Source organism: Pelodiscus sinensis, unplaced genomic scaffold (assembly GCF_049634645.1).
Source record: "Pelodiscus sinensis isolate JC-2024 unplaced genomic scaffold, ASM4963464v1 ctg100, whole genome shotgun sequence".
NCBI lineage: Eukaryota > Metazoa > Chordata > Testudines > Trionychidae > Pelodiscus > Pelodiscus sinensis.
In genome coordinates, this window is record NW_027465939.1 from 378,551 (window position 1) to 391,357 (window position 12,807).

The window sequence follows — 12,807 nt, forward strand, 5'->3', positions numbered from 1 at the left end:
TGGAGGGGGCCATGCTGGAGGGGGCCGCGGGGGGGGCGTGCTGGAGGGGGATGTGCTGGAGGGGGCCGCGGGGGGGGGGGGCTGCTGAAGGGGGGGCGTGCTGGAGGGGGCCGCGGGGGGGGCGTGCTGGAGGGGGATGTGCTGGAGGGGGCCACGGGAGGCGGGGCGTGCTGGAGGGGGGATGTGCTGGAGGGGGCCATGGGAGGCGTGCTGAAGGGGGGGCGTGCTGGAGGGGGCCGCGGGGGGCGGGGCGTGCTGGAGGGGGCGTGCTGGAGAGGGCTACAGGGGGCAGGGCGTGCTGGAGGGGGATGTGCTGGAGGGGGCCATGGGAGGCGTGCTGAAGGGGGGGCGGGGCGTGCTGGAGGGGGCGTGCTGGAGAGGGCTACGGGGGGCAGGGCGTGCTGGAGGGGGATGTGCTGGAGGGGGCTGCAGGGGGGGGCTGCTGAAGGGGGGGCGTGCTGGAGGGGGCCGCAGGGGGGGCGTGCTGGAGGGGGATGTGCTGGAGGGGGCCACGGGAGGCGGGGCGTGCTGGAGGGGGATGTGCTGGAGGGGGCCATGGGAGGCGTGCTGAAGGGGGGGCGTGCTGGAGGGGGCCGCGGGGGGCGGGGCGTGCTGGAGGGGGCGTGCTGGAGAGGGCTACAGGGGGCAGGGCGTGCTGGAGGGGGATGTGCTGGAGGGGGCCATGGGAGGCGTGCTGAAGGGGGGGCGGGGCGTGCTGGAGGGGGCGTGCTGGAGAGGGCTACGGGGGGCAGGGCGTGCTGGAGGGGGATGTGCTGGAGGGGGCTGCAGGGGGGGGCTGCTGAAGGGGGGGCGTGCTGGAGGGGGCCGCAGGGGGGGCGTGCTGGAGGGGGATGTGCTGGAGGGGGCCACGGGAGGCGGGGCGTGCTGGAGGGGGATGTGCTGGAGGGGGCCATGGGAGGCGTGCTGAAGGGGGGGCGTGCTGGAGGGGGCCGCGGGGGGCGGGGCGTGCTGGAGGGGGCGTGCTGGAGAGGGCTACAGGGGGCAGGGCGTGCTGGAGGGGGATGTGCTGGAGGGGGCCATGGGAGGCGTGCTGAAGGGGGGGCGGGGCGTGCTGGAGGGGGCGTGCTGGAGAGGGCTACGGGGGGCAGGGCGTGCTGGAGGGGGATGTGCTGGAGGGGGCTGCAGGGGGGGGCTGCTGAAGGGGGGGCGTGCTGGAGGGGGCCGCAGGGGGGGCGTGCTGGAGGGGGATGTGCTGGAGGGGGCCACGGGAGGCGGGGCGTGCTGGAGGGGGATGTGCTGGAGGGGGCCATGGGAGGCGTGCTGAAGGGGGGGCGTGCTGGAGGGGGCCGCGGGGGGCGGGGCGTGCTGGAGGGGGCGTGCTGGAGAGGGCTACAGGGGGCAGGGCGTGCTGGAGGGGGATGTGCTGGAGGGGGCCATGGGAGGCGTGCTGAAGGGGGGGCGGGGCGTGCTGGAGGGGGCGTGCTGGAGAGGGCTACGGGGGGCAGGGCGTGCTGGAGGGGGATGTGCTGGAGGGGGCTGCAGGGGGGGGCTGCTGAAGGGGGGGCGTGCTGGAGGGGGCCGCAGGGGGGGCGTGCTGGAGGGGGATGTGCTGGAGGGGGCCACGGGAGGCGGGGCGTGCTGGAGGGGGATGTGCTGGAGGGGGCCATGGGAGGCGTGCTGAAGGGGGGGCGTGCTGGAGGGGGCCGCGGGGGGCGGGGCGTGCTGGAGGGGGCGTGCTGGAGAGGGCTACAGGGGGCAGGGCGTGCTGGAGGGGGATGTGCTGGAGGGGGCCATGGGAGGCGTGCTGAAGGGGGGGCGTGCTGGAGGGGGCCGCGGGGGGGCGGGGCGTGCTGGAGGGGGCGTGCTGGAGAGGGCTACAGGGGGCAGGGCGTGCTGGAGGGGGATGTGCTGGAGGGGGCCATGGGAGGCGTGCTGAAGGGGGGGCGTGCTGGAGGGGGCCGCGGGGGGGCGGGGCGTGCTGGAGGGGGCGTGCTGGAGAGGGCTACAGGGGGCAGGGTGTGCTGGAGGGGGATGTGCTGGAGGGGGCCATGGGAGGCGTGCTGGAGGGGGCGTGCTGGAGAGGGCTACGGGGGGCAGGGCGTGCTGGAGGGGGACGTGCTGAAGGGGGTCTCGGCCTCGGGGTGACCCGCTCTGCCCTCAGGCTCACAAGAACTGCGGGAACATGAGCGAGATTGAGGCCAAGGTTCGCTACGTGAAACTCGCCCGCTCCCTGAAAACCTACGGAGTCTCCTTCTTCCTGGTCAAGGTGAGACAGCAACCCCCCCCCCCCCATCAGTCCTCCAGGGCTCCCCCCTCTGGCCTCTGCTCCCCTCTTCTCGCTTCCTGGGGCCTGGAGCTGGGCTCTGGCTGGGGGGGGGGGTGAGGGGCAGGCCTTTGGGGGGGCTGGGGGGCGGGGCTTTGGAGGGGCTGGGGCGGGGCTCGGACTGGGCTGGGCTGGGGGGAGGGGCTTTGGGGGGGCTGGGCTGGGGGGCGGGGCTTTGGGGCCCTGGGGCGGGGCTCAGACCAGGACTGGGCTGGGCTGGGGGGTGGGGCGCTGGGGCGGGGCTCGGACCAGGGCTGGGCTGGGGGCGGGGCTTTGGGGGGGCCGGGGCGGGGCTCCGGGGCAGCTGCGACCCTGCCCCGTCCCGCTGGCAGGAGAAGATGAAGGGGAAGAACAAGCTGGTGCCGCGGCTGCTGGGGATCACCAAGGAGTGTGTGATGCGCGTGGACGAGAGGACCAAGGAGGTGATTCAGGAGTGGAACCTCACCAACATCAAACGCTGGGCCGCCTCCCCCAAGAGCTTCACCCTGGTAAGGTGCCCCCCGCGCCCCCCCCCGTTCCCCCCCGCGCCCCCGTTCCCCCCTGTGCCTCCTGTTCCCCCCCTTCCTGGCCCAGCGCCCTGCCCCCCCGCCTCCTGTTTCCCCCCCCACCCTGCCCCCGCCTGGCCCAGTGCCCTGCCCCCCCGCCTCCTGTTCTCCCCCCGCCTCCTGTTCTCCCCCCCCACCCTGCCCGCCCTGCTGCCCCCTGTTCCCCCCCCCACCCTGCCCTCCGCCTGGCCCAGCGCCCTGCCCCCCCGCCTCCTGTTCTCCCCCCCACCCTGCTCCCCGCACCTTCTGTTCTCCCCTGTTCCCCCCCTGCCCCCCCTGCCGCCCCCTGTTCCCCCCCGTCTGGCCCAGCGCCCTGCCCCCTGCACCTCCTGTTCTCCCCCCCGCGCCTCCTGTTCTCCCCCCCACCCTGCCCCCCCTGCCGCCCCCTGTTCCCCCCCTGCCTGACCCAGCGCCATGCCCCCTGCGCCTTCTGTTCCCCCGGCGCCCTGCCCCCGGGGATGACAGTGGCTGGGAAGCTGGAGATGAGTCACCAGGGGCCCTGGTAGCCAAGCAGGCTAATGGCAGATCAGGTGCGTGAGGAGGAGCATGGCCAGCAGATCCAGGGATGTCGTTATTGTATTCGGTCCTGGGGAGGCCACATCTGGAGACTGAGTCCAGTTCCAGTTCTTAAAGGGGGAATCCAGAGAGGCTGGAGAGAAGCTGGGCTCAGTGGTTGCAGGTGGCAGAATAAGAACCAACCCCCGGCTCGTGAGTCAGGCGGCGAGGCCTGCAGGCCTGGCCGCCAGCCAAGTGCCCGGGGCACGCTGCACAGTCGGAGCTGGAAACAAACCTTCATGAAGGGGAAACCCTGCAGCGCTGTTTGCCCCCCCCCCCCGCCCAGTGCCCCCATGAGGGATTTCCAGCTTGGGCCGTTGCCTCGCCTGTGGTGGGAGGGGCGGTGCAGAGAGCCCTTCGGGGAGGAGGGTGCCGCCTGCCCAGCTGTTGTGAATGTGATCTGTTGTGTCATTCAGCACGAACATCAGAACGGCCGTGCTGGGTCAGACAAAGGTCCACCTAGCCCAGTATCCTGTCTGCCCACAGTGGCCAGCACCAGGTGCCCCAGAGAGGGTGGACCGAAGATAACGATCAAGCGATTTGTCTCCTGCCATCCCTCTCCAGCCTCTGACAGACAGAGGCCAAGGACACCATTTTATCCCCTGGCTAATAGCCTTTTATGGACCTAACCTCCATGAAATTATCTAGCTTCTCTTTAAACTCTGTTCTAGTCCTAGCCTTCACAGCCTCCTCTGGCAAGGAGTTCCACAGGTTGACAACACGCTGTGTGAAGAACTTTCTTTTATTAGTTTAAAACCTGCTACCCATTAATTTCATTTGGTGTCCTCTAGTCCTTATATTATGGGAACTAATAAATAACTTTTCTTTATCGGCCCTCTCCACACCACTCATGATTTTATAGACCTCTATCATATCCCCCCTCAGTCTCCTCTTTTCTAAGCTGAAAAGTCCCAGTCGCTTTAACCTCTCCTCATATGGGACCCGTTCCAAACCCCTCATCATTTTAGTTGCCCTTTTCTGAACCCTTTCCAAGGCCAAAATATGCAAGGCCTGTAGTCTAGAGGTACCCAAAGAGGCAGCAAGGGGGCAGAGGAGGGCCCTTGGAAGTGGCAGCGCCGCGTGCAGCCTGGAGCCAGCCGGGGAAGGGCCGCAGGGATCCCGGCGCCAGACTCCCTGCAGTATTTCAAAGTGGCAGCGCCGCATGTAGCCAGGATCAGCGAGTCCTCAGCTGAGCCCTGGAGGTGGAGCCGTGGCCCTGGGGCTCTTGGATTAGTCAGTTACTCCATGCTTAGCGTCCCTAGTGCAGGCTGGGCACGGCCGGCAGGTGGGGGGCGCTACCTGGGGAGGGCCGTGGGGGGAGTAAGCCGGGCAGGGCCGTGGGGGGAGTAAGCCAGGCAGGGCCGTGGGGGGCCGGAGCCGGGCAGGGCCGTGGGGGCGGAGCCGGGCAGGGCCGTGGGGGGGGAGCCGGGCAGGGCCGTGGGGGGGGAGCAAGCCGGGCAGGGCCGTGGGGTGCAGTAAGCCAGGCAGGGCTGGGGGGGCGGAGCCGGGCAGTGCCGTGGGGGCGGAGCCGGGCAGGGCTGTGGGGTGCAGTAAGCCAGGCAGGGCCGTGGGGGGGCGGAGCCAGGCAGGGCAGGGGGGGGGCGGAGCCGGGCAGGGCCCTGGGGCTCTCGTGCTGCCCTGTGCCCCGTTGCTGCAGGATTTCGGGGATTACCAGGACGGGTACTACTCGGTGCAGACGACAGAGGGGGAGCAGATCGCTCAGCTGATCGCCGGCTACATCGACATCATTCTGAAAAAGGTGAGTGGGGCAGGAGCACGTCCTGGGAGGGGTGCGCAGGGCGGGGGGGCAGGGCAGGGGGCTGCCATGGAGGGGCCAGCAGGCGGGGGGGATCTGCAACGGGGGGGCGGGAACAGGGAGGAAGGGGCCAGTGGGGGGGTGTTCCATGGGAGGGACAGGGTGGAGGGGCCAGCGGGGGGGGGGGCGGGAACAGGGAGGAAGGGGCCAGTGGGGGTGTTCCATGGGAGGGACAGGGTGGAGGGGCCTGCAGGCGGGGGGGGGCGGGAACAGGGAGGAAGGGGCCAGTGGGGGGTGTTCCATGGGAGGGACAGGGTGGAGGGGCCAGCCGGGGGGGGGGGCGGGAACAGGGAGAAAGGGGCCAGTGGGGGGGGTGTTCCATGGGAGGGACAGGGTGGAGGGGCCAGCGGGGGGGGGGGGCGGGAACAGGGAGGAAGGGGCCAGTGGGGGGTGTTCCATGGGAGGGACAGGGTGGAGGGGCCAGCGGGGGGGGGCGGGAACAGGGAGGAAGGGGCCAGTGGGGGGTGTTCCATGGGAGGGACAGGGTGGAGGGGCCTGCAGGCGGGGGGGGCGGGAACAGGGAGGAAGGGGGCCAGTGGGGGGGGGGGCGGGAACAGGGAGAAAGGGGCCAGTGGGGGGGTGTTCCATGGGAGGGACAGGGTGGAGGGGCCAGCGGGGGGGCGGGAACAGGGAGGAAGGGGCCAGTGGGGGGTGTTCCATGGGAGGGACAGAGTGGAGGGGCCTGCAGGCGGGGGGGGGGCGGGAACAGGGAGGAAGGGGTCAGTGGGGGGGGTGTTCCATGGGAGGGACAGGGTGGAGGGGCCTGCAGGCGGGGGGGGGGCGGGAACAGGGAGGAAGGGGCCAGTGGGGGGGTGTTCCATGGGAGGGACAGGGTGGAGGGGCCTGCAGGCGGGGGGGGGGGGGGCGGGAACAGGGAGGAAGGGGCCAGTGGGGGGGTGTTCCATGGGAGGGACAGGGTGGAGGGGCCTGCAGGCGGGGGGGGGGCGGGAACAGGGAGGAAGGGGCCAGTGGGGGGGTGTTCCATGGGAGGGACAGGGTGGAGGGGCCTGCAGGCGGGGGGGGGGGCGGGAACAGGGAGGAAGGGGCCAGTGGGGGGGTGTTCCATGGGAGGGACAGGGTCGAGGGGCCAGCGGGGGGGCGGGAACAGGGAGGAAGGGGCCAGTGGGGGGGTGTTCCATGGGAGGGACAGGGTGTAGGGGCCTGCAGGCGGGGGGGGGGGGCGGGAACAGGGAGGAAGGGGCCAGTGGGGGGGTGTTCCATGGGAGGGACAGGGTGGAGGGGCCAGCAGGCGGGGGGGGGCGGGAACAGGGAGGAAGGGGCCAGTGGGGGGGTGTTCCATGGGAGGGACAGGGTGGAGGGGCCTGCAGGCGGGGGGGGCGGGAACAGGGAGGAAGGGGCCAGTGGGGGGGGGGGGCGGGAACAGGGAGAAAGGGGCCAGTGGGGGGGTGTTCCATGGGAGGGACAGGGTGGAGGGGCCAGCGGGGGGGGGGCGGGAACAGGGAGGAAGGGGCCAGTGGGGGGTGTTCCATGGGAGGGACAGGGTGGAGGGGCCTGCAGGCGGGGGGGGGGGCGGGAACAGGGAGGAGGGGCCAGTGGGGGGGTGTTCCATGGGAGGGACAGGGTGGAGGGGCCTGCAGGCGGGGGGGGCGGGAACAGGGAGGAAGGGGCCAGTGGGGGGGGGGGGGCGGGAACAGGGAGAAAGGGGCCAGTGGGGGGGTGTTCCATGGGAGGGACAGGGTGGAGGGGCCAGCGGGGGGGGGGCGGGAACAGGGAGGAAGGGGCCAGTGGGGGGGTGTTCCATGGGAGGGACAGGGTGGAGGGGCCAGCGGGGGGGCGGGAACAGGGAGGAAGGGGCCAGTGGGGGGGTGTTCCATGGGAGGGACAGGGTGGAGGGGCCAGCGGGGGGGGGGGGGCGGGAACAGGGAGGAAGGGGTCAGTGGGGGGGTGTTCCATGGGAGGGACAGGGTGGAGGGGCCAGCGGGGGGGCGGGAACAGGGAGGAAGGGGCCAGTGGGGGGGTGTTCCATGGGAGGGACAGGGTGGAGGGGCCTGCAGGCGGGGGGGGGGCGGGAACAGGGAGGAGGGGCCAGTGGGGGGGGTGTTCCATGGGAGGGACAGGGTGGAGGGGCCTGCAGGCGGGGGGGGGCGGGAACAGGGAGGAAGGGGCCAGTGGGGGGGTGTTCCATGGGAGGGACAGGGTGGAGGGGCCTGCAGGCGGGGGGGGCGGGAACAGGGAGGAAGGGGCCAGTGGGGGGGGGGGCGGGAACAGGGAGAAAGGGGCCAGTGGGGGGGGTGTTCCATGGGAGGGACAGGGTGGAGGGGCCTGCAGGCGGGGGGGGGCGGGAACAGGGAGGAAGGGGCCAGTGGGGGGGTGTTCCATGGGAGGGACAGGGTGGAGGGGCCTGCAGGCGGGGGGGGGCGGGAACAGGGAGGAAGGGGCCAGTGGGGGGGTGTTCCATGGGAGGGACAGGGTGGAGGGGCCTGCAGGCGGGGGGGGGGCGGGAACAGGGAGGAAGGGGCCAGTGGGGGGGTGTTCCATGGGAGGGACAGGGTGGAGGGGCTTGCAGGCGGGGGGGGCGGGAACAGGGAGGAAGGGGCCAGTGGGGGGTGTTCCATGGGAGGGACAGGGTGGAGGGGCCAGCAGGCGGGGGGGGGGGCGGGAACAGGGAGGAAGGGGCCGGGGGGGGTGTTCCATGGGAGGGACAGGGTGGAGGGGCCTGCAGGCGGGGGGGGGGGCGGGAACAGGGAGGAAGGGGCCAGTGGGGGGTGTTCCATGGGAGGACAGGGTGGAGGGGCCTGCAGGCGGGGGGGGGGCGGGAACAGGGAGGAAGGGGCCAGTGGGGGGGTGTTCCATGGGAGGGACAGGGTGTAGGGGCCTGCAGGCGGGGGGGGGGGGCGGGAACAGGGAGGAAGGGGCCAGTGGGGGGTGTTCCATGGGAGGGACAGGGTGGAGGGGCCTGCAGGCGGGGGGGGGGGCGGGAACAGGGAGGAAGGGGCCAGTGGGGGGTGTTCCATGGGAGGGACAGGGTGGAGGGGCCTGCAGGCGGGGGGGGGGCGGGAACAGGGAGGAAGGGGCCAGTGGGGGGGTGTTCCATGGGAGGGACAGGGTGGAGGGGCCTGCAGGCGGGGGGGGCGGGAACAGGGAGGAAGGGGCCAGTGGGGGGGGGGGGGCGGGAACAGGGAGAAAGGGGCCAGTGGGGGGGTGTTCCATGGGAGGGACAGGGTGGAGGGGCCAGCGGGGGGGGCGGGAACAGGGAGGAAGGGGCCAGTGGGGGGTGTTCCATGGGAGGGACAGGGAGGAAGGGGCCAGTGGGGGGGGGGGCGGGAACAGGGAGAAAGGGGCCAGTGGGGGGGTGTTCCATGGGAGGGACAGGGTGGAGGGGCCTGCAGGCGGGGGGGGGGCGGGAACAGGGAGGAAGGGGCCAGTGGGGGGGTGTTCCATGGGAGGGACAGGGTGGAGGGGCCTGCAGGCGGGGGGGGCGGGAACAGGGAGGAAGGGGCCAGTGGGGGGGGGGGGGCGGGAACAGGGAGAAAGGGGCCAGTGGGGGGGTGTTCCATGGGAGGGACAGGGTGGAGGGGCCAGCGGGGGGGCGGGAACAGGGAGGAGGGGCCAGTGGGGGGGTGTTCCATGGAGGGACAGGGTGGAGGGGCCAGCGGGGGGGGGGGCGGGAACAGGGAGGAAGGGGTCAGTGGGGGGTGTTCCATGGGAGGGACAGGGTGGAGGGGCCAGCGGGGGGGCGGGAACAGGGAGGAAGGGGCCAGTGGGGGGGTGTTCCATGGGAGGGACAGGGTGGAGGGGCCTGGTGGCGGGGGGGGGGCGGGAACAGGGAGGAAGGGGCCAGTGGGGGGGGTGTTCCATGGGAGGGACAGGGTGGAGGGGCCTGCAGGCGGGGGGGGGGCGCGAACAGGGAGGAAGGGGCCAGTGGGGGGGTGTTCCATGGGAGGGACAGGGTGGAGGGGCCAGCAGGCGGGGGGGGGGAACAGGGAGGAAGGGGCCAGTGGGGGGTGTTCCATGGGAGGGACAGGGTGGAGGGGCCTGCAGGCGGGGGGGGGGGCGGGAACAGGGAGGAAGGGGCCAGTGGGGGGGTGTTCCATGGGAGGGACAGGGTGGAGGGGCCTGCAGGCGGGGGGGGGGGGGCGGAACAGGGAGGAAGGGGCCAGTGGGGGGGTGTTCCATGGGAGGGACAGGGTGGAGGGGCCTGCAGGCGGGGGGGGCGGGAACAGGGAGGAAGGGGCCAGTGGGGGGTGTTCCATGGGAGGGACAGGGTGGAGGGGCCTGCAGGCGGGGGCAGGAACAGGGAGGAAGGGGCCAGTGGGGGGGTGTTCCATGGGAGGGACAGGGTGGAGGGGCCTGCAGGCGGGGGGGGGCGGGAACAGGGAGGAAGGGGCCAGTGGGGGGGTGTTCCATGGGAGGGACAGGGTGGAGGGGCCTGCAGGCGGGGGGGGGGGCGGGAACAGGGAGGAAGGGCCAGTGGGGGGGTGTTCCATGGGAGGGACAGGGTGGAGGGGCCAGCGGGGGGGGGGGGCGGGAACAGGAGGAAGGGGCCAGTGGGGGGGTGTTCCATGGGAGGGACAGGGTGGAGGGGCCTGCAGGCGGGGGGGGGGGGGCGGGAACAGGGAGGAAGGGGCCAGTGGGGGGGTGTTCCATGGGAGGGACAGGGTGGAGGGGCCTGCAGGCGGGGGGGGAACAGGGAGGAAGGGCCAGGGGGGGGTGTTCCATGGGAGGGACAGGGTGGAGGGGCCTGCAGGCGGGGGGGGGGCGGGAACAGGGAGGAAGGGGCCAGTGGGGGGGTGTTCCATGGGAGGGACAGGGTGGAGGGGCAGCAGGCGGGGGGGGGGCGGGAACAGGGAGGAAGGGCCAGTGGGGGGGTGTTCCATGGGAGGGACAGGGTGGAGGGGCCTGCAGGCGGGGGGGGAACAGGGAGGAAGGGGCCAGGGGGGGGTGTTCCATGGGAGGGACAGGGTGGAGGGGCCTTCAGGCGGGGGGGGGGGCGGGAACAGGGAGGAAGGGCCAGGGGGGGTGTTCCATGGGAGGGACAGGGTGGAGGGGCCTGCAGGCGGGGGGGGAACAGGGAGGAAGGGGCAAGGGGGGGGTGTTCCATGGGAGGGACAGGGTGGAGGGGCCTGCAGGCGGGGGGGGAACAGGGAGGAAGGGGCCAGGGGGGGGTGTTCCATGGGAGGGACAGGGTGGAGGGGCCTGCAGGCGGGGGGGGAACAGGGAGGAAGGGGCCAGGGGGGGGTGTTCCATGGGAGGGACAGGGTGGAGGGGCCTGCAGGCGGGGGGGGAACAGGGAGGAAGGGGCCGGGGGGGTGTTCCATGGGAGGGACAGGGTGGAGGGGCCTGCAGGCGGGGGGGGGGCGGGAACAGGGAGGAAGGGGCCAGTGGGGGGGTGTTCCATGGGAGGGACAGGGTGGAGGGGCCTGCAGGCGGGGGGGGGCGGGAACAGGGAGGAAGGGGCCAGTGGGGGGGTGTTCCATGGGAGGGACAGGGTGGAGGGGCCTGCAGGCGGGGGGGGGGCGGGAACAGGGAGGAAGGGGCCAGTGGGGGGGTGTTCCATGGGAGGGACAGGGTGGAGGGGCCTGCAGGCGGGGGGGGGGCGGGAACAGGGAGGAAGGGGCCAGTGGGGGGTGTTCCATGGGAGGGACAGGGTGGAGGGGCCTGCAGGTGGGGGGGGGAACAGGAGGAAGGGGCCAGTGGGGGGTGTTCCATGGGAGGGACAGGGTGGAGGGCCTGCAGGCGGGGGGGGGGGCGGGAACAGGGAGGAAGGGGCCAGTGGGGGGTGTTCCATGGGAGGGACAGGGTGGAGGGGCCAGCAGGCGGGGGGGGGGCGGGAACAGGGAGGAAGGGGCCAGTGGGGGGTGTTCCATGGGAGGGACAGAGTGGAGGGGCCTGCAGGCGGGGGGGGGGGCGGGAACAGGGAGGAAGGGGCCAGTGGGGGGTGTTCCATGGGAGGGACAGGGTGGAGGGGCCTGCAGGCGGGGGGGGGGCGGGAACAGGGAGGAAGGGGCCAGTGGGGGGGTGTTCCATGGGAGGGACAGGGTGGAGGGGCCTGCAGGCGGGGGGGGGGGTTCTGCAACAGGGGGCGGGAGCAGGGCGGGGGGGTCCTTGACCGGGTGCTCAGGGGTCGGGGCAGCAGAGCGGCGGCAGCTGCCTTGGGGCCAGGCAGGAGGGAACCCCCCCTCCCCCCCGCCAGCCACAGAGCTGATCCCAGAATGCACTGGGGCGGGCGGGGCTGCGGCTGAGCGCCAGTGTCTCTCTCCCCCCGCAGAAGAAGAGCAAGGACCACTTTGGGCTGGAGGGGGATGAGGAGTCCACCATGCTGGAAGACTCGGTGTCCCCGAAGAAGTACGGCTCAGTGGGGGGGGGGTCTGCATGGGCGCTCTCCGGCCGTGCTCCCGAGCTGTGGGCAGCGGGCAGGGCCCTGGGGGCAGTTACCAGCCCGTCACTGGCGTCAGACCTGGGCAGGAGGGGTGGCTGGCTCGGGGGTTGAGCGCCAGAGGGCTTGCATGGGGAGGGGGGGTGGGGTGAGGTGCCGAAGGCTCACACGGGAAGGGGGGGGGTCAGGCGCCGGAGGGGTCGCGCGGGGGGGGCGGCGGCGACAGGCGCCGGAGGGGTCGCGCGGGGAGGGAGGACAGGCGCCGGAGGGGTCGCGTGCGGGGCGGCGGCGAGGACAGGCGCCGGAGGGGTCGCGCGGGGAGGGGGGGGGGGGGTGAGGACAGGCACCGGAGGGGTCGCGCGGGGGGGCGGCGGCGGCGGCGACAGGCGCCGGAGGGGTCGCGCGGGGAGGGAGGACAGGCGCCGGAGGGGTCGCGCGGGGAGGACAGGCACCGGAGGGGTCGCGCGCGGGGGCGGCGGCGAGGACAGGTGCCGGAGGGGTCGCGTGGGGGAGGGGGGGCGAGGACAGGCACCGGAGGGGTCGCGTGGGGAGGGGGGGCGAGGACAGGCGCCGGAGGGGTCGCGCGGGGAGGGGGGGGCGAGGAGAGGCGCCGGAGGGGTCGCGCGGGGGGGGGAACGGCGAGGAGAGGCGCTGGAGGGGTCGCGCGCGGGGGGGGGGGGGGGGGTGGGACGGCGAGGAGAGGCGCCGGAGGGGTCGCGCGGGGAGGGGGGGAAGGAGAGGCGCCGGAGGGGTCGCGGGGGGGGGGGGGGGAGGAGAGGCGCCGGAGGGGTCGCGCGGGGGGGGGCGAGGAGAGGCGCCGGAGGGGTCGCGTGGGGGGGAGGGGGGGCGAGGAGAGGCGCCGGAGGGGTCGCGCGGGGGGGGGGAGGACAGGCGCCGGAGGGGTCGCGGGGGGGGGGGGCGGCGGGGTCAGGCGCCGGAGGGGTCGCGCGGGGGGGTGGGGTCAGGCGCCGGAGGGGTCGCGCGCGCGGGGGGGGGGGGGAGGATAGGCGCCGGAGGGGTTGCGCGGGGGGGGGGGGGGAGGACAGGCGCCGGAGGGATCGCGCGCGGGGGGGGGGGGGAGGAGGAGGACAGGCGCCGGAGGGGTCGCGCGGGGGGGGCGGGGTCAGGCGCCGGAGGGGTCGCGCGCGGGGGGGGGGGAGGAGGAGGAGGACAGGCGCCGGAGGGGGGGGCGGGGTCAGGCACCGGAGGGGTTGCGCGCGGGGGGGGGGGGGGGAGGAGGACAGGCGCCGGAGGGGTCGCGCGGGGGGGC

General features: G+C 73.7%; 1 protein-coding gene across 1 annotated transcript in view; it reads left to right on the forward strand.

Moving 5' to 3' along the window:
* LOC142825271 (talin-1-like) overlaps positions 1 to 11,668 on the forward strand; it is an 89,229-nt gene extending 77,561 nt beyond the window's left edge. The window contains 4 exon segments of the mRNA XM_075917105.1: positions 2,123 to 2,227; positions 2,617 to 2,772; positions 5,042 to 5,143; positions 11,430 to 11,668. Coding sequence (XP_075773220.1) covers positions 2,123 to 2,227; positions 2,617 to 2,772; positions 5,042 to 5,143; positions 11,430 to 11,651 — 585 coding nt within the window. The 3' untranslated portion in view covers positions 11,652 to 11,668.
* The last annotated feature ends 1,139 nt before the right edge of the window (positions 11,669 to 12,807 follow it).